This window comes from Aotus nancymaae, unplaced genomic scaffold (genome assembly GCF_030222135.1).
Source record: "Aotus nancymaae isolate 86718 unplaced genomic scaffold, 86718_ANA_hifiasm-v0.15.2.pri h1tg000016l, whole genome shotgun sequence".
NCBI lineage: Eukaryota > Metazoa > Chordata > Mammalia > Primates > Aotidae > Aotus > Aotus nancymaae.
Window position 1 is genome coordinate 69,758,651 of NW_026988428.1, and position 20,458 is coordinate 69,779,108.

Here is a 20,458-nt window from a genome sequence, read left to right on the forward strand (position 1 = left end):
CATGGCTTTCGTGGACAGAGACAAGATGTGACATGGGGAAGGGAGCCTATAGCCATGTGATTGCCAGCCCTCGAAGCAGAAAACTCTGAGGCTCGGGCACACTTCCTTCCCCTCCCACAGGCATCACAAGGGCACATTGAGCAGAGTGGGGCACAGCAGGGGAACGGGCTGCAGCAGCCACAAGCGTGTGGTCCCAGCCCCATGGGTGGCAGTTCGTTTGCTCACTTTTGTGCCTGGCTTTTCTTTGCCACGCATATAGCTACCTGCTCTGGCATCCTCCAAGGGTATTGAGGACATGTGGGTGAGGCAGTAGTTCCACTCTGCCATCATGTGTCTTAGGCCACCCACTAACCACAGCTTTGGAGACTGCTTACCTGCGTCCATCCCCTCAGGTTGGCCTCCTCTCTCTGGGCTGTCGGTTAACTCAAGCACACACCACCAAAACAGCCGGTGAGGTTTCGCCATCCCCTCCTTACCTTATTAACACAGGTTTTTTTTCTCTCCCCATCTGCCACAAGCAGCAGCAGAAACGACCCAATCCAGAGCTCCGCCGGAACGTGACCATCAAAACTGAACTCCCCCTGGGCACACGTTAGTATGGGAGAGCGGGTCTCAGGCCTGGTCCTTGTTCTGGGGGCATCTTTAGGGAACCAGACTCCAGGATTCTGTTCCCACCTCAAAGGGATCTGAGCCCAGAGAAGCAGAGCAAAGGTCCTGGGGCTGAGAAGGGGTGTACTCCGTTCCCCACTACTCCTGATCTCTCCTGTTTCCTCCTAGGGCGGAAGATGAAGCCACTACTACCACGGGTCAGCTCATACCTGGTGCCTATTCAGTTCCCGGTGAACCAGCCACTGGTGTTGCAGCCCTCGGTGAAGGTGCCATTGCCACTGGCGGCTTCCCTCATGAGCTCAGAGCTCGCCCGCCATAGCAAGCGAGTCCGCATCGCCCCCAAGGTGGGTGTTTTCTGTTTTCCTCTGAAGAGAGATTCTGGCCAATGAAAAATGTTGGACCTCCACTTTGCAAAGCACTCTGATAAGTGTTCCTCTAGAGCTTATAAATCTAGTTGGATAGACAAGGCATTAAAACATAGGGAAATGTAATACCATTAGAAAAGCTAAAAAGGTATTTGGATTACAACATAAGTGGTGTCAGAAGGCCCGTAAGTACCTGATGAGTTTGTAAGAATTCAGACAAGGGCGATTGTGGTAGATGGGCTAGGGAGGTAGCCTTAGAAAGAAGTGGATTTGAGGCTGGATGCTGTGGCTCACACTTGTGATCCCGACACTTTGGGAGGCCGAGGTGGCAATATTGCTTGAGGCCAGGAGTTCGAGACCAGCCTGGGCAACATAGCGAGACCCCAGTCACTGCTACAAATGCAAAAAAAATAGCCAGGGTGGTATTACATGCCTGTGGTCCCAGCTACTCAGAAGGCTGATGCAGAAGGATCACTTGAGCCCATGCGGTTGAGGCTGCAGTGCACCCTGTTTGCACCACTGCACTCCAGCCTGGGCAACAGAGTGAGACCCTGTCTCAAAAAAGGGGAAAAAAAAAGTAGATTTGGGTAAGCAAACAGGTGTGGAGACAGCATGCTAATGGGCAATGTGCCATGGAGGCAGGAAATGGAGTTTGTACCCAGCAGTAGTAGAGCGACTAGGTCAGACTAGCTCAGGGTTTCTCAAGTAAGTCCTATTAATGTTTACAGCTACAGAATTCCATGGAGGGGACTGTCCTGTGCATTAAAGGGTGTTTAGCAGCATCCCTTGGTTTCCCCACTAGATTCCAGTAGCACCCACCAGGTGTGACAATTAAATGCTTCCAAACATTGCCAAATGTCCCCTGGTGGGGAGGGAATCACCCCTGCTTGATTGTCACTGGTCTAGCTTGAAGGGAAGGTGAGAAGGGTAAGTTCAGAGCAAACTTGGATCAGCTATCAAATTTGCACTTAATGCTGTTCAAGAGTTTTGTGAGTAAGGGCTTCCCCAATCCCCTTCAGGGAGATGGAAGACTCACGGAGACTCTAGAGTTTAGAGTGACTTGGGTTTGCTTTTATTTATTTATTTATTTATTTTAATTTTTTTTCCAGATTAGTCAGGAAAATTATTTTTTTATAAAATATTTTAGGCCATGCACAGTGGCTCACACCTGTAATCTTAGCATTTTGGGAGGCCAAGGCAGGAGGCTCGCTTGAGGCCAGGAATTCAAGACCAGCCTGGGCAGCAAAGCAAGACCCTGTCTCTAACAACAAAAAAAATTTTTTTAATTAGCCAGGCATTTTTTTTTTCTTATTTTTTATTTATTTTTTTTTTTAAGGTGGGGTTTCACCATTATGGCCAGGCTGGTCTTGAACTCCTGACCTCAGGTGATCCACCCACCTTGGCCTCACAAAGTGCTAGGATTACAGGCGTGAGCCACCACGCCTGGCCCATTAGCCAGGCATTTTTATCTGTACCTGTTGTCCCAGCCACTTGGGAGGTTGATTAGTTGAGCTCCAGAGTTGAAGGCTGTAATAAGCTATAATCGTGCCACTGCACTCCAGTTTAGGCAAGAGAATGAGGCCCTGTCTCTAAAAAAAAAAATTTTCTTTAATTATACATTATAAATCAATAAATATATTGCACAATTATACAAAGCATACATAATTTAGCATAAATGCATTAATGTGGTTGTAGCATGTACACTTGTTTTGGTTTTAATGCAGTAGCTTTCTTTTCCCCTTTCCTTTTTGGCTCCCCTCTCCACCCTACCTTCACCCTCATCACCTCTACTTCTGAGATAACATGTTGATAATTTAATATGCTTTATACATGTATATTATAACTAAGAGCATATTTTATCCATGCTCTTAGTTATACGTGTATAGTGATAGCCATTTTATATGTACACATATAACACATAGAACATTGAAAATGTGATCGTATTGTATATACTTCTCTGCATGTCTTTTTTTTTTTTTTTTTTTTTTTGAGACAGAGTTTTGCTCTTGTTACCCAGGCTAGAGTGCAATGGCACGATCTCGGCTCACCGCAACATCTGCCTCCTGGGTTCAGGCATTTCTCCTGCCTCAGCCTTCTGAATAGCTGGGATTACAGGCATGCGCCACCATGCCCAGCTAATTTTTTGTATTTTCAGTAGAGACGGGGTTTCACCATGTTGACCAGGATGGTCTCGATCTCTTGACCTCGTGATCCACCCGCCTCGGCCTCCCAAAGTGCTGGGATTACAGGTGTGAGCCACCGCCCCCGGCTACATGTCTCTTTCTAACTCAACAATACTTCATGGAAATTCTTCCACATCACTTGGCAGAGTTCTAATTCATTATTTTCTAATGTCCATAATATTCCATGATGTGGCTATACCATAAATTTTTCAGCCATTCCATGTTTGTGAACACATTCTGTTTCTCAATTTTTGCTGAATGATATTGCAATAAATATGTTTGCAAGGATCTCTCTTACTAGTGCTTTCATTTCTCTGGAATAGAGTCCAGACGTGAGATTGCTAGGTGAGACTGTATTTTAAATTCTACTAAATATTGCTATATTGCTTTACAAAAAAGCTGTGATAAGTCATGTTTAAACCAGCAATATATGATAAGATCTATATCTTTTCCAGCAATTGGTACTATTAGTCTGTTTAATATTTGCCAATCTAATGTGTATAGGTTATATCTTCTTGTTTAATTTAATTTTTTAAATGTTTTATTTTATTTATTTATTTTAAAATTTTTTATTTCCATAGGTTTTTGGGGAACAGGTGGTGTTTGGTTACATGAGTTAAGTTCTTTTGTGGTGATCTCTGAGATTTTGGTGCACCCATTACCCTCTTAGTTTAATTTTATCTTTCTTTGTTTATCAGTAAGTCTGAGCATCTTGTCATTATATTTGGTGGCTTGAAATTGTCCTCTATATGAATTGCTTATTTGTGGACATTGCCCATTTTTCAGGTTTTGTTATCAATACATGAGAGCTCTTTTTTTTTTTTTTTTTTTTTTTTTGAGGCAGAGTCTTGCTCTGTCGCCTAGGCTGGAGTGCAGTGGTGTGATCTTGGCTCACTGCAACTTCCGCCTCCCGGGTTCAAGCAGTTCTTGTGCCTCAGCCTCCCAAGTAGCTGGGATTACGGGTGTGTGCCAACACACCCTGCTAATCTTTTTTTTCTTTCTGAGACAGAGTTTCATTCTTGTTGCCCAGGCTGGAGTGCAATGGTTCAATCTTGGCTCACTGCAGCCTATGCCTCCTGGGTTCAAGCGATTCTCCTGCCTCAGCCTCCCAAGTAACTGGGATTACAGGTGCACACCACCATGCCCAGCTAATTTTTTGTATTTTTAGTAGAGACGGGGTTTCGCCATGTTGGCCAGGTTGATCTTGAACTCCTGATCTCAGGTGATCTGCCTGCCTCGGCCTCCCAAAGTGCTGGGAATACAGGCATGAGCCACCCTGCTGGTCCACTGTGAGAGCTCTTTGTTGTTAAAATAATAACCTTCTGTCTTTTACGCTGAAGATATCTTTCTACCTCTATTGTTTATTTCTTTTCTTTTTTTCAATTTTATTTAGAGACAAGAGTCTTGCTATGTTGCTCAGTCTGGAGTGCAGTGGTATAATCATGGCTCACTTCATCCTTCTTTGACCTCCCAGGCTCAAGTGATCCTCCCACCTCAGCCTCCCAAGTAGCTGGGACTACAGGTGCATGCCACCACATCCAGCAAATTAAAAAACTTTTTTTTTTGTAGAGATGGGATCTCGCTATGTTGCTCAGGCTGGTCTCAAACTGGCCTCAGTGTCCCAAAGTGCTGGGATTACAGGCATTGTTTATTTCTTAACTTTGTTTATGGTACCTCTTGCCACAGTAAAATCTTAAATTTTTATGTAGTCAAATGTCTCTCTTCTCTTTTACAGCTTCTGAGTTTCCAATCTTGGTTAAGAAGGTCACTCCACCTTCAGATTGTATATGTAATCTCCTAGATCCTCTTGCAGGATTTGTATGGTTTTAAGGTTTTCTTTTTTTTTTTAAGCCAGTCAAATTTAGCAGTTGGGGGGATTGTGTACCAACTTTAGTGACAATAATGTCCCTTCCCGATACCATCAGAGCAGCCTAAGGTCCTAATTTTCATGTGTTAAATCTTCGTCTACAGTGTAAGATGGGCATGCAATTTTATTTTCTCTCAGATGAATGCTATTATAATTATGCCAGTACATACTGTATACTCTCATCTTTTACTCCCAGAATTGAAGTACCAACTTCAGCATACATGACATTTTCATATTTAATAGATTTTTAAGACTCTTTTTTTAATTGCTCCAGGTTTTCAGCATTTTAAGACTTTATAAAACGACATAAAGAAGATCAGTAGCAAATGTGATTTTGTGTGTCCTGTCTGGTGAATGCAGGTTGAAGCAAGAGCTCCCTTTCACCTTGTCTCTGTTTCCCTTTCAGGTACTGCTAGCCGAGGAGGGGATAGCTCCTCTTCGTTCTGCAGGACCAGTGAAAGAGGAGAAACTCCTGTTTGGAGAAGGACTGTCTTCTTTGCTTCCAGTTCAGTCTATCAAGGAGGAAGAAATCCAGCCTGGGGAGGAAATGCCACACTTAGTGAGACCCATCAAAGTGGAGAGCCCTCCCTTGCAAGAGTGGCCCTCCCCAGCTCCATATTTCAAAGAGGAATCTTCTCCCTCCTGGGAGGATTCGTCCCAATCTCCCACCCCAAGACCCAAGAAGTCCTACAGTGGGCTCAGGTCCCCAAACCGGTGTGTCTCAGAAATGCTTGCAATTAAACACAGGGAGAGGAGGGAAATGAGCCGGTCTCGGAGGAAACAGCATCTAATGCCTCCCTGTGTAGATGAGCCAGAGCTGCTCTTCTCAGAGGGGCCCAGTACTTCCCGCTGGGCTGCAGAGCTCCCATTCCCAGCAGACTCCTCTGAGCCTGCCTCCCAGCTCAGCTACCCCCAGGAAGAGGGAGGACCTTTTAAGACACCTATTAAGGAAACAATGCCCATCTCCTCCACCCCGAGCAAATCTGTCCTCCCCAGAACCCCTGAATCCTGGAGGCTCACGCCCCCAGCCAGAGTAGGGGGGCTGAATTTCAGCCCAGTACAAACCCCCCAGGGTGGCTTTTGCCCCCTGCCTGACCCCCTGGGGCTGATGGATCTCAGCACCACCCCACTGAAAAGCGTTCCCCCCTCACCACAAAGGCTCCTCAGTTCAGAACACTTAGACCTTGCCTCCAACCCCTTTGGCAACTCTTCTCCCTCAGATATGGAAGTCCCCAAGCCAGGCTCCCCGGAGCCACAGGTTTCTGGCCTTGCAGCCAATCGTTCTCTAACAGAAGGCCTAGTTCTGGACACAATGAATGATAGCCTCAGCAAGATCCTGCTGGACATCAGTTTCCCTGGCCTGGAGGAGGACCCACTGGGCCCTGACAACATCAACTGGTCCCAACTCATTCCTGAGTTGCAGTAGAGCCCTGCCCTTTCCCTTGTGCTCAAGCTGTCCACCACCCTGGGCACTCCTGTGACTGGGCAGTCCAAGGGTCATTGCACCCCAAGCCTCTGAGTTTGGACAGCAGGCAGAGACTGTTCTGCTACTCCTAGCTCCCTGCTGCCTGATTATGCAAAGGTAGCAGTCACACCCTAGTCGCTGCTGGGACCTTATGCTGCCCAAGAGAATCTGATTCCTCTGCTGTCCCTCCCAGGAGCTGAAGGGTGGGAACGACAAAGGCAATGGTGAAAAGACATTAGGAACTCCCCAGCCTGTTCCCATTCTGTGCCCAGCAATCTCTCACCTTCCCTGATCTTTGCAGGGTGGCCCTTGTAAATAGTGTAAATTCTCCAAATTATCCTCTAATTATAAATGTAAGCTTATTTCCTTATATCATTATCCAGAGACTGCCAGAAAGTGGGTGGGATGACCAGGAGTTTCAGTTGACTTCTGTTCCTTGCTTTTAGTTCCAAGAGAAGGGAGGACCTGCAGTACACGGTTTCTTCCAGGCCAAGGTACCTGGATCTTGGTTTCTTTACTGCGGGCACCAGACAAGTGGATCTGCTTGCCAGAATCCTTTTTGCCCCTCCCTGCCACCTCCCCATGTTTCCTAGACAGCTTTCTTGCAAGAAGACATCCTGGTTAGAAAGGTCTTTTATATTGGGTCAGGAGTTGAAATTGGGATGGGAGGATGGATGCAACTGAAGCAGAGTGTGGGTGCCTAGATGTGTACCATTAGATGTTTCTCTGACAATGTCCCTAATCATACCAAGGGGACTAGCATTGATGAGAACTCAGGTGGAGGCTTATGAAGGCTGAAAGGGCCTCTGACCTGCCTGACTTCCTTATCTTGCCCCTCAGCTTTGCAAAGAGCCAGCCTAGGCCCCAGCTGACCTCATGGGTGTGAGCCGGCTTGAGAACACTACTGTAACTACCTACTCAATAAAAGCCAGGGTGGACATGCTGGCCTCTGTGGTTTGTTGGTGTCTGACTCCTAAGGAACAAGGAGAGGTTGGAAAAGGAAGAGGGTGTTAATGGAGACAGTGGTGATAGGGAAGAGGCAAGCCCTCAAGTTAACCCAGAGAAGCATGTGGAGCACACAAAGGGCTTGAGAGGGAATCCCCTCCTTCCTGCCCCTTGCACAGGCACACACATTTCACAACACAGATTGCTAGTTTTCCCAGTGCTAGTCCTGCACAGCTGACCTCTTTTCCCTGTCATCTCCGACCTTGTTCCTTGAGACCTCTGGGCCTGCTGGTTAACTTAGGCCTTTTGGGTATTCCTTAATAAGAGAAAAGCTCACAAGGGGTAGGGCCCCCTGAACATTAAGGCAGGATGGGCCCAGATACACGTGCTTCATTCCAACTGCCATCCCTACCCTGAGGCTGGGAGCCAGCCTGCCCTACCTTTCTGCCCAGCAGCAGTTCCTGTTTCCATCTTTTGCAGTCAGAATTTGAAGAGAGCCCTATCCCCTGCCTGTCTCACCTGAAGGGCAGCCAGGGGCCCAAGGGACAAAAGAGCCTCCAGCAACAGGAGAGGGACTCCTCTCTGTGTCACTACTTAGGTAGTGTTACCATAGCAACCCTAGGAGTAAACAATGGTGCCAGAAAGGGCTTCCCTATAAAGCCATCCTCCTAGCTCTGAACCCCAGAAGAATGGCCAGTAACCAGCAAAGATCACTCAGAGGGCCAAGTCACCCACCTCATGTAGAAGAACCATTCCTGCAGGTAGGGGTGGGCCATCTCTGCTGCCTACCTTTTTGTACCCCACTGGGCTACAGGCTGTCCCCTATGGTGGGCCAGGCTTTCTCCTGGGGAGCAGACTGCCTGGCCCATACATTTTCAGCTGTTTTCCACTTTTTGTGCTGTGACACTGGGAACCCGGAGCTCAGAACAGAGAGGAGATGCCTGGCTAATGTCACATCTCCCAGCCCCACCCATTGGGATGTTCTTACAGAAATGACTTAGGGGACCAAGCCCAAGAAACAGGTGGGTTTTTGCAATCAGTAAAGTCCCTGGGGCCGGGCACAGTGGCTCACGCCTGTAATTCCAGCACTTTGGGAGGTCAAAGAGGGCAGATCACCTGAGGTCAAGAGTTTGAGACCAGCCTGACCAACATGGTAAAACCCTGTCTCTACTAAAAATACAAAATTAGCTGGGCATGGTGGCACGGGTCTGTAATCCCAGCTGCTCGGGAGGCTGAGGCAGGAGAATCACTTGAACCTTGGAGGCGGAGGTTGCGCCACTGCACTCCAGCCTGGGCATCAAGAACGAAACTCCACCTCAAAAAAAAAGAAAAGAAAAAGAAATGTCCCTGGGGATGAATAGGAGGGAGAAGTATTTTGAAAGAGACACTTCTTTTCTGAGGAGAAATTCACGGAAAAAAAAAAAGAGAGAGACACTTCTTGTTGCAGTCAGGCACTGCGCCAAGGCCATTTCATTTCACACGGCATGGTATGCCAAGCAGGAGCACAGACAGAGAGCTTAAGTCCCAGCTGTTACTCAGGCACTCAGCACCCTGCAAGAGTTACCTGCCCTCACTGTGTCTTGCTTTCTGCATCTTTCAGATGGGCACAATAGCAATACTTGCTCATAGAGTTGTGGGGGTTAAATAAGATGTGTACAAGTATTTGCACAGTGTCTATATGCATTTGCTGCTGTTTATTTCACAGGGGCAGGGTGCAGAAAGGGGAAGGAGCTGCCATTCTAGATGTTTTCTATACTAGCATTTTAATGAGGAGTGGGAGGAGAGGAGAGTGTCAATGACAGAGAAACGAGTATTGAGAGGAGTCTGGGATGGGAAAACACCTGGCCCTATTTTCTGGGGAAGGAGGTTTCTGGTATGTCACCAAGACCAGGAGCAAGTGAAGGTGGGTTGCCCCCTTGGCATGCTAGGGGCATTTCCCTTCATGATTACCTCTGGCCTGATGTGCCTTCTAAAGAGCACCAGTTCCTGGGTGGGAATGTGGGGACGCCAGAATGGAGGAGGGAGGTGAAGGCAAAGAGCGAAAGCTGAGCACAGAAGAGGGGAAGTCAAAGCCAAAATATGGTCAATGGCAAGAGAGCAAAAGCTGAGTGATCATGAGAATGATACATTAGAATGATACGGAGTAGCCATAACTTCCGCTGGGTAGGAGAGAGACGGAGATGTGGCCCCACCAGGCCTTCTGTGTCCTGATGAGAATCCTGGGCTGGAGGAGGCTGTGCCTGGGAAGGAGAGCAGAGTGCCTTGTCCAGCTTTTTGCGCCCTTGCCCACACAACCTTCCCCAGGCTCCCTTTTGTCTCCCTAGATGGTCCGAGCCAGTGAGAACCTCCCGCCCTCCCAGACGTGGGCTCAGCGTGAGTTCTTCCTCCCCGGTGAATCCTGGGAGTTCCCTGGCTTCACCCGGCAAGCCTACCACCAGCTGGCCCTGAAGTTGCCGCCCTGCACAGATATGAAGTCCAAGGTGCGGCGGCGGCTCATCCATCCTTGGAAGGGTGCCACCCAGCACACCTGGGGCTTTCACACGTGGCTCGATGTGGGCCGTCTGCCTGCCACCTTCCCCACCCGGCCTGACAGGCCCTACGATAGCAATGTCTGGCGCTGGGTGACCGACTCCAAGGCCCACAGACGTCTCCCCGCAGAGCACCCCATCCCCCCTTCCTCCTGCATGGGGCAAAAGAGCTTCCTGACCTTCATCCACTGTTACTCCACATTCGTGGACATGAATAGGAAAAAGCAGGCGATTTTCAGGACAGTGAAGGAGTTGAAAGAGGTGGAGAAGCTCAAGTTGAGGAGTGAGGCAAGGGCTCCTCCACTAAGATGCCCAGGGCAACATCTGGCCTCCAGTGAACTTCAAGAAGTAAGACAGCGCCTCCTCAGGGAGCCCACCCAGCCTGCCCTGCCCAGGTGACCCCTCCCTCTCTTGGGTTCCTGTTTCTAGCCAGGGACTCTGTCCTTCCCGCCTCTGGCCATCTGAAAACCAAACTCTTCTGAGTGTAGCTGGAAGGACAAGGTAGAGACAAGGGAAGGACAGAGAGTGGAGACATGACATTTCACTAAAATCTGGGGGTACAGCTAGGCAGGTGGCACCTGCTAGGCACCGGAGATACGGAGAAGTGTGATTCAGTGACTGCCCTCAAGGACCTTTGCAAAGAGAGCAATCAAAACAAGGATACTTGTGCAAAGGACCCCGAGTGTGAGACAGAGCGAGTGTTGTAAGGAAGTCAGTTAGTAATGGAAAGAACTGGAGTGAAAGCTGGAGCCTGAAGACTTGGCGTACAGTTCCAACCCCATCCCCGTGGTGAGGTGCCCAGGTTCTCCAGCCTCAGCTCCGTCCATGAAGGGGGATCCTCAGGTACCGACCTCACTGTGGGAGGATGAACTGAGCTAGTGAATAGGTGGAAGAACTCAACAGAAGTTAGACGTTATTACAGAAATTCAGGAGAGAAGGGTTGCAGTGAGCTGGAGTGTCCCTGCCGCAGGGAGGCTTCATGGGGAAGTCAGGGTTCGGGATGGAAGGGTGGAAACCCTGCAGACAGCTAAAAGCAGTGGCTGGGGCCCTCCAGGCAGAGCTAAGTCACAGCCGAATCAAGGACGTGAGAGAAGCCGCTGTGAACCCCGCAGCTCCCCCTCCTGGCCACCCAGGGAACTTACGGGTGCTTCCCGACGGTGTCCAGCCCAGGCACTGAGCTTGCAAGAGTAACAGGAAAGCCGGACCGCAATGAAGAAGAAATGTCTCAAATTCCAATCCCAAGGGCACGACCAAAGTACTGGGGAGTTGCAGCGGGAGGTTGTGGGGATTTTTAATCTAAAAAAAAAAAAAGCCGAGGCCAAAGGTTGGTGAGAGATCAGTCCCCTTCTTGGGGACCCAGGCTTCTCCCTGCTGCCCTTGCCCTGAAGATTGCCGATTGCTGATAGGTACTGACCCTGGGCACACAAAGGGGAGAAAGAGAGCACTCCAGAGCAATTCACTGTGGCAAGACAGTGCCAGGTGGTGTTCTGAACACTTCACTGTATTATTTAATCCCCCAGGACCTTCTGACTAGAAACTATTAACCCCACCATTTTTTTTTTTTTTTTTTGAGGTGGAGTCTTTCTCTTTCACCCAGGCTAGAGTGCAATCTCGGCTCACCACAACCTCTGCCTTCTGGGTTCAAGCCATTCTCCCTGCCTCAGCCTCCCAAGTAGCTGGGATTACAGGCGCCCACCGCCACATCCGGCTAATTTTTGTATTTTTTAGTAAAGACAGGGTTTTGCCATGTTGGTCAGGCTGGTCTTGAACTCCCAATCTCAGATAATCCACCCGTCTTGGCCTCCCAAAGTGCTGGGATTACAGGCGTGAGCCACCGTGCCAGGCCTCATTGACCCCATTTTACAGGTAGTCTATCTGAGATGGAGAGGTCAAGTATCTTGCTTAGCCGAGTGTGGTGGCTCACACCTATAATCTCAACACTGTGGGAGGCCAAAGTGGGAGGATCACTTGAGGCCAGTTCAAGACCAGCCTGGAGCACCCTGTAAGACCTCGTCTCCACAAAAATATCAAAAATATCAGCCAGGCATGGTGGCATATGCCTGTAATCCCAGCTACATGGGAGGCTGAAGTGGGAGGATCGTCTGAGCCCAGGAGGTTAAGGCTGCAGTGAGCCATCACTGTGCCACACACTCCAGCCTGGGCGACATGGTGAAACCCTATCTCAAAAAATAAAAGTTCCCACGGCAGGGTGGCTAGAGGGTCAAATGGCACAGGGCCTAGCGTAGAGAAGGGGCTCAATAGAAGTATCATTATTAGTGTGGTATCTCCATGACAGGAGGGTCCTTGTCTCACCTGTTTACTGCTGTAGGCCCAGGCCCTGGAGCCAGGAAAGAAGGAATGAGTTTCAGACAAGGTTTTGCTGTTCACAGAGAAGGCACGACACATAACAGGAAGTCATGTGCCACATAACCTTTTGGTCAATGACAGACCACATATACCACAGAGGTCTCATAACATTATAATGGAGCTAAAAAAAACCTCCTGCCTGATGATGTTATGGCTGTCTTAACATTTTAGCACAATTACTTCATTTTAAAAATAAATTCAGTGGGCCGGGTATGGTGGCTCATGCCTGTAATCCCAGCACTTTGGGAGGTCAAGGCAGGCAGATCACTTGAGGTCAGGAGTTTGAGATCAGCCTGGACAACATGGTAAAACCCCATCTCTACTAAAAATACAAAACATTAGCTGGGCGTGGTGGTACATGCCTGTAATCCCAGCTACTCGGGAGGCTAAGACAGGAGAGTTGCTTGAACCTCGGGAGGTGGAGGTTGCAGTGAACTGAGATTGCGCCACTGCACTCCAGGCTGGGTGAAGAAGTGAGACTCTGTCTCAAAATAAATAAATAAATAAATAAAACAGGCCAGGTGCAGTGGCTCATGCCTGTAATCCCAGCACTTTGGGAGGCTGAAGCAGGTGGATCACGAGGTCGGAAGTTTGAGACCAGCCTGGCCAACATGGTGAAACCTTGTGCTACAAAGGATACAAAAATTAGCCAGGTGTGGTGGCAGGCACCTGTAGTCCCAGCTACTCGGGAGGCTGAGGCAGGAGAATTGCTTGAACGCAGGAGAAGGAGATTGCAGTGAGCTGAGATTGAGCCACTGTACTCTATCCTGGGTGACAGAGCAAGACTCTGTCTCGGAAAAAATAAATAAATAAATAAAATTAATTTAATGGCTGGGCACAGTGGCTCACGCCTGTAATCCCAGCACTCTGGGAGGCCAAGGCGGGTGTATCACCTGAGCTCATGAGTTCAAGATCAGCCTGGCTAACATGGAGAAACTGGCCAACATGGAGAAACCCTGCCTCTACTAAAAATATAAAAATTAGCTGGGAGTGGTGGTGCACACCTGTAATCCCAGCTGCTTGGGAGGCTGAAGCAGGAGAATCGCTTGAACCCAGGTGGTAGAGGTTGCAGTGAGCGAAGATCAAGGCCACTGCACTCAAGCATGGGCGACAGAGCCAGACTCCATCCTAAATAAATAAATAAATTTAGTATTACCTAATCATGTAGGGTTTATGAAGTCCGCAGTAGTGTAATGTTCTAGGCCTTCACTCACACGGAGCAACTTCCAACCGGAAGTTGCAAGCTCCATTCATGATAAGTGCCCTATACACTTTTTAATCTTTAATATTTTTTGTTTGTTTGTTTTTGAGATGGAGTTTTGCTCTTGTTGCCCAGGCTGAGTGCAATGGCACAACCTCAGCTCACTGCAACCTCTGCCTCTGAGATTCAAGCAATTCTCCTGCCTCAGCCTCCCAAGTAGCTGGGATTACAGGCACCCACCACCACACCCAGCCAATCTTTAATCTTTTATACCATATTTTTACTTTACCTTTTCTATGTTTAGATATATAAATACTCACCATTGTGTTACCCTTGCCTGTAGTCTTCAGTACATAACATGCTGTTCAGGTTTGTAGCCTCAAAGTCATAGGCCGTACCATATAGTCTATGAGTATAGTATGCTGTCTCATCTAGATTTGTGTTGAGTGCACTATGACGTTCTCACAACAACAATCACCAAACAACGCGTTTCTCAGAGCGTACCCCCGTCATTAAGTGATGCATGACTGTATTTGAGCTAGACCTTGAAGGAGATGTACAAGTTCATCAGGTAGGAACAAGAAATTGTGATGAAAGGAAAAGCCCATTGAGTCCTGCCGTTCCTTCTGAGCAGCTACTTAAGGGGTTAAAAATGTTGTTAAAAATTGGCCTGCAAGGTGGCTCACACCTGTAATCTCAGCACTTTGGGAGACCGAGGTGGGTGGATCACCTGAGGTCAGGAGTTCAAGATCACCCCGACCAACATGGCAAAACCTGTCTCTACTAAAAATACAAAAATTAGCCAGGCATGATGGTGCGCACCTGTAATCTCAGCTATTCAGGAGGCTGAAGCAGAAGAATTGCTTGAACACAGGAGGTGGAGGTTGTAGTGAGCCAAAATCATGCCACTGCACTCCAGCCTGGGCAACAGAGTGAGACTCTGTCTCAAAAAAAAGAAAAAAAAAAGACTCTGGGCTGGGTGTGCAGGCGTGGTGGTTCATGCCTGTAATCTCAGCATATTGGGAAGCCAAGGTGGGCAGATCACTTGAGGTCAGGAGTTCGAGATCAGCCTGGTCAACATGGTGAAACCCTGTCTCTACTAAAAATATAAAAAATTAGGCCAGACACAGTGACTTACGCTTGCAATCCCAGCACTTTGGGAGGCCGAGGCAGGTGAATCACAAGGTCAGGAGTTCGAGACCAGCCTGGCTAACATGGTGAAACCCCATGTCTACTAAAAATACAAAATTCAGCCAGGCGTGGTGGTGGGTGCCTGTAATCCCAGCTACTAGGGAGGCTGAGGCCGGAGAATTGCTTGAGCCTGGGATGTGGAGGTTGCAGTGAGCCAAGATTGTGCCACTGCACTCCAGCCTGGTTGACGGAGTGAGACTCTGTCTCAAAAAATGACTTTGGATCAGTCAGCAAGCAAATTGAAGCACTAGGGACCCAGAGGACTTCAGACATAGAATGAGACGTAACCATGATCTTGTTGGAGAAATAGAACAGTTACGTGTAAATCTAAAAGTTCTGAATCCTACCAGACCATTATCATGACCTGGGACCTTTTTTTTTTTTTTTTTTGAGACGGAGTCTTGCTCTTGCCCAGGCTGGAGTACAGTGGCATGATCGCAGCTCACTGCAACCTTCGCCTCCCGGTTTCAAGTGATTCTCTTGCCTCATCCTCCTGAGTATCTGGGACTACAGGTGCCTGCCACCATGCCTGGCTAATTTTTGTATTTTTAGTAGAGACAGGATTTCACCATGTTGGCTAGGCTGGTATCGAACCCCTGACCTCAGGTGATCCGCCTACCTTGGCTGCCCAAAGGACTGGGATTACAGGCCTGAGCCACCATGTCTGGCCTAGGGGCTCTTTTTTTAAATGCTGAGGTTTGAGCCTCCCTCTGGAGATTCTAACTTAACCGACCTTGAGGGCAGCCTGGGTAGGGTGTGTTTAAAAGCTCCCAGGGTGATTCTAATGTGCAGCCAGGCTGAGAACCTCTGCAGAAACCAACAACTGCAGAGAACTATCTGCTGAACCAGGTGCAAAGCGTGTTGAGCCATAGAAAATCTGCTACTATTCAGCTGTGTTAAAAAAAAAAAAAAGACTATTTCCTACTGTTGGACCCAATACCGCAGGCTTACTGAGAAGGGGCAGTCACCCAGTTGAGTTGAGTTCTGTGATCTTCCCACTGGCACTGCATTAGAGGAAAAGGTGAGACTTGAAGGACAGTTAGAATATGGATCGGGATCTGGATCATAATATTATATACAGTACGTGAAAAGGATGGAAGGCTTACTAGCTGAGCAACATATGTCACCAGCCTAATGCCAAACATAAGATGCAGGCCATTTGGCATAAGTCAATATCTGATTAGGCGGAGAGACAGAAGGGATTCTCTGCCGCCTGATGGCTAACTAGCTGTGGACAGTGGCATCACCCTTCCCCTTCTGCGTCTCTCCGCTGTGCCTGGATCTCTTATTTGACCTCTCTGTTCTCTCCACACCCTTCCCCTAACAGGTATCGGAACATATCTGATGGTGGGAGGTTTGAACCCCAGGGCCTCCAGCTCACGCCAAACCCATTTCCCAATAATTTCGCCTGGCCCTGCCCAAACCCTCTGCCTCACTACCAGAAGAAAGTGCTAAAGCTGGCCTTGCTGCCCAGCGCGCCCCTGAGCCAGGGCCTCATAAGAGATTTCCAAACCCTGATAAAGGACAGAGTTGCCTTACCCCTCCACCATCTCTCCAAGGCACAAGCTTGCAACACCCCAGCAAAGAAGAGGAAGAGAAGACCTGGATACTTCTAGAAAGGCCTCCAGATGGGTGGGGACCAGAGCCTCAGGCTCCAGTGTTCTCAATCAATGCTCCTTCAGCAAGAAGCCCTGGGGTAACAGAAGGACTCTGGCTTCTACAGAACAGCCTCTCCACCACCCTCCCAGCCTCAAGCCACCTCTGTACCCAGGCTATTGGAGACGCAATTGAAACTCTAAATTGTTATATGTTTTCCTTGGAGGACTCTCACCAAAGGTGGGAGAACTGAGACGAGGAGGCTGGGTAGAGCAGGGAGCGCAGGCAGGGGCTCCAGTTCCTCAGGAGAGGAGAAGTGGGAAGGAAGAAGATGGGTGTGTGTGTGTGTGTGTGTGTGTGTGTGTGTGTGTGTGTGTCTGTTGGGCTTGGGGAAGACGTGCAGTAAGAAACGTGAAAAACGGCCGGGCGCAGTGGCTCACACCTATAATCCCAGCACTTTGGGAGGCCAAGGTGGGTGGATCACGAGGTTAAGAGATCGAGACCATCCTGGTCAACAAGATGAAAACCCGTCTCTACTAAAAATACAAAAATTAGCTGGGCATGGTGGCACACGCCTGTAGTCCCAGCTACTCGGGAGGCTGAGGCAGGAGAATTGCTTGAACCCAGGAGGTGGAGGTTGCGGTGAGCCAAGACCGCGCCATTGCACTCCAGCCTGGGTAACAAGAGCGAAACTCCGTCTCGAAAAAAGAAAAAAAAACAAAAAAAACCCAGAAAAACATGAATAACAAGAAGCTATCTCCACTCTCATAACCCACTGGGATTGAGGCTGGGATTGGGCAGGGTACAGAAAGCCTCTTAGCCAAAAATAACCACAATGCCACCCCCTCCCTGGACCATTTGATGTCTGGACAAAGACCAGACACAGCTGTGCTTAGTTGCAGAGCCCCATGCAGGGTTTGGAGGAGGAGAGGTCAGGTCAGGGCTGGTGCTGGAGAATGGGAGAGTCAGGCCCCAGGAAGGCTAACCAGGTCTCAGCAGAGGAACAAGAGTAGAACAAAGTAGAGCTTCAAGGTAAAGGAGTGGTCTCTCCCTTGGGGGAAGGGTGTGGAGGACTTATGCCAAAAGAGCAGTCAGCCCAGAGGCCTTGGGCCTCAGCTTTTTCTATCAGGGAGTCAAAGACCAGGGCTAAAGTGGAGGCAGGCAAAGTGACAGTCAGAATGGTGTTGACCCTGGCTGGGGTGGAGATGGCTAGGGAGGGCAATGGGAAGGTGGATGGAGGGGAAGAAGCTGAAATGGGGGGGCCCTACCTCACCTCCTCCCACCCCCATCACATCCCCATGGTGAGGGTCAGCACCCGCTGGGCTTCTCTTGGCCTCTTGCCCATGGCTTCTTTGTCTCCATTTCTCTCAAGCCCTGCAGGCACTTGGGAATCAAGACACCACAGGGTTCTAGCACTGATTTAACCACTAAGCAGCGACTGGACCTTTGGAAAAGCCGCTATTCCCTCTGGCTTTCAGGTTCCTCATCTGCACAATGGAGGCCATTAGTTTATACTAAATGGAATAAATATAAGAGTATAGGTGAAGGACCTGCAAAGTGTGTGGCACACTGGCGGCCCTCAAAAATGAAGCTGTCAATCAGTGTTCATAAAATAAAAATAATAGGGGCCAGGCATGGTGGTTCACACGTGTAATCCCAGCACTTTGGGAGGCCGAGGCAGGTGGGTCACGAGGTCAGGCGTTTGAGACCAGCCTGGCCAACACAGTGAAACCCCATCTCTACTAAAAATACAAAAAATTAACCTGGCATGGTGGCAGGCGCCTATAATCCCAGCTACTTGGGAGCCTGAGGCAGGAGAATCACTTGAACCTGGGAGGCAGAGGCTGCAGTGAGAGGAGATCGCACTACTGCACTCCAGCCTGGGCAATGCGCCAGACTCCATCTCAAAAAAATAAAGAAAGAAAAAGAACAAAAATAATAAGTAGATAGAATATTATGTAGCCAGGCCAGGTGTGGTGGCTCACGCCTGTAATCCCAGCACTTTGGGAGGCTGAGGTGGGTGGATCATGAGGTCAGGAGTTTGAGACCAGCCTGGCCAACATGGTGAAACCCCGTCTCTACTAAAAATAACGTAATTAGCCGGGTGTGGTGGCAAGTGCCTGTAATCCCAGCTACTCTGGAGGCTGAGGCAGGAGAATCACTTGAACCCAGGAGACAGAGTTTGTGGTGAGCAGAGATCGTGCCACTGCACTCCAGCCTGGGTGACAGAGCAAGACTCCGTCTCAAAAATAAAATAAAATAAATAATTAATTAAAAATAATACATCAGATTCTTGTAGAGATTTTCTCACTTTCCTTCTAATGCCACATCCATAATTCTCTTACGCGGTCCTTCGTTTTGTCCCTCTCTCCATGCTGTCTGTGAGTGTATGTGGGAGGGGGAGTGTGAGAGCAGAACTGGCGGGTAAAGGAGCGTTTCCTGAGTCCTCCACAGGAGTGCCAGGGCTCTGGGAATTTGCCCATTCTCTTTGTAAGGCCAGTTGCTTCGCCGGGGGCTCGGACACACCCCCTTCCCTCTCCGGGGGCTCGGACACACCTCCTTCCCTCTCCGGGAGCTCGGACACACCCCCTTCCCTCTCCGGGAGCTCGGACACACCTACCCCCCCTCCCCCCACCCCGGGAGCCTGGGAAAAAAGCCCCATCAGGACCTACCTGATACCATTTTGTCCCATCCAGGCCCCACTCCGTGCCTGACATTTTGTCTTCTGCAGGCCCCACCCCGTGCCTGACATTTTGTCTTCCTGCCTACTATTTTGTCCTATCTGGGCCCCACTCCCTGCCTACTATTTTGTTCCATCTGGGCCCCACTCCCCTTCATTTTGTTCCATCCGGGTCCCACTCCCCTCCATTTTGTCCCACTCACCTTGGGCACAGCCAATCAAACGCCTCCACTCCCTATAAAATCCCGTGCCTGAGAGGAGTCCACGCGACTTCTCCAGCCCCTCCTGTCGGACCGCAGAATCTCACCCGGGAGCCTGAATAAATTCCTTCGCATTGGATTATTTTCGTGCTGGCCTCAGTTTCTTCATTTTAAACGCGGCAAGAACCCAAGAACAAACCTTACACTCCTCACTCTGGATTAGGAATGAGGGTGGAAAGGAGTGTTCCCTCTACACAGGATCCAAAAACGTCAGAGCTGGGCAGGCCATTAGAAAACAAGTCTAATGCCCTCAGACTTCAGATGGGCAAACTGAAGCCAATGGAGAAGTGACTTGCTTCGGACCACAAAACCAGGCAATTGGCCGGGCGCGGTGGCTCACACCTATAATCCCAGCACTTTGGGAGGCCTAGGCGGGTGGATCACGAGGTCAAGAGATCGAGACCATCCTGGTCAACATGGTGAAACCCCGTCTCTACTAAAAATACAAAAGTTAGCTGGGCGTGGTGTCGCATGCCTGTAGTCCCAGCTACTCGGGTGGCTGAGGCAGAAGAATTGCTTGAACCCAGGAGGCGGAGGTTGCGGTGAGCCGAGATCGTGCCATTGCACTCCAGTCTGGGTAACAAGAGCAAAACTCCGTCTCCAGAAAAAAAAAAAAAAAATTAGCTGGGCATGGTGGCGCGTGCCTGTAGTCCCAGCTACTCGGGAGGCTGAGGCAGGAGAACTGCTTGAATCCAGGAGGCGGAGATTGCAGTGAGCCGAGATCGCGCCACTGCACTCCAGCCTGGGTAACGAGCAAAACTCCGTCTCAAAAAAAAAAAAAAAAAAAACCAGGCAGTCTCTGCAGGGGAGGATGGGAGGGGTTTGCCGCAGCCAGGACTGCAATGCCTGTGCTATCATCTGCTTCGGGCTACTTGCCACCTCACAGTGAGAGGCCCTGGGCATGGTTAGAGGGTTGGCAAGAAGATTTAGGGAGTGGGAGGAAGAAAGCTATTGAGATTTTTGAAAACAAGCTGCCTACTCTCTGGCCTTAAGCTAGGGGCGAGCAGAAAGGAAGCTGCACTCACACAGGCTCCTGTCCAAGCAGACCCTGCCCACCCAGAAGCTCCCAGGCTCAAGTCGGGACCTCATCCCACCCCACCACCTTCCAGCTCTGCTCTCCGGAGCAGCCATTGCTCTGCAGGAGCATCCTGGCTCTTATAAGCCAGCCAGAGACACAGAGGCAAGGCTTCTGGCGCCCCCT

General features: G+C 49.4%; 2 protein-coding genes and 1 long non-coding RNA gene across 10 annotated transcripts in view; 2 read left to right on the forward strand and 1 right to left on the reverse strand.

Moving 5' to 3' along the window:
- Positions 1-7,427, forward strand: part of FOXM1 (forkhead box M1) — a 19,686-nt gene extending 12,259 nt beyond the window's left edge. For 4 of the 7 annotated variants that reach the window (XM_012452594.2, XM_012452598.2, XM_012452596.2 and 1 more), the window contains 3 exons: positions 522-591; positions 778-953; positions 5,431-7,427. In XM_012452594.2, the coding sequence (XP_012308017.2) occupies positions 522-591; positions 778-953; positions 5,431-6,450 (1,266 nt within the window). In that variant the 3' untranslated portion in view covers positions 6,451-7,427. Of the gene's footprint in view, positions 1-518; positions 592-777; positions 954-5,430 lie in introns of all 7 variants that reach the window. The other 3 variants (XM_012452593.2, XM_012452595.2, XM_012452597.2) reach the window with 1 other exon arrangement.
- LOC135275422 (uncharacterized) lies at positions 4,739-19,668 on the reverse strand. Of its 2 annotated transcripts, XR_010343041.1 has the most exons (4): positions 19,201-19,668; positions 13,334-13,457; positions 11,105-11,258; positions 4,739-5,560 (listed from the first exon to the last, which is right to left on the reverse strand). It is a non-coding gene; the product is annotated as an uncharacterized LOC135275422 (long non-coding RNA). The 2 variants fall into 2 exon arrangements; XR_010343040.1 differs by lacking the exon at positions 13,334-13,457.
- TEX52 (testis expressed 52) lies at positions 8,124-16,514 on the forward strand. The gene is given in 4 exon segments (XM_064377539.1): positions 8,124-8,195; positions 9,759-10,268; positions 10,270-10,310; positions 16,049-16,514. Coding segments are annotated over 4 exon segments (912 nt in total). The 3' UTR covers positions 16,338-16,514.
- Positions 19,669-20,458: the final 790 nt, after the last annotated feature.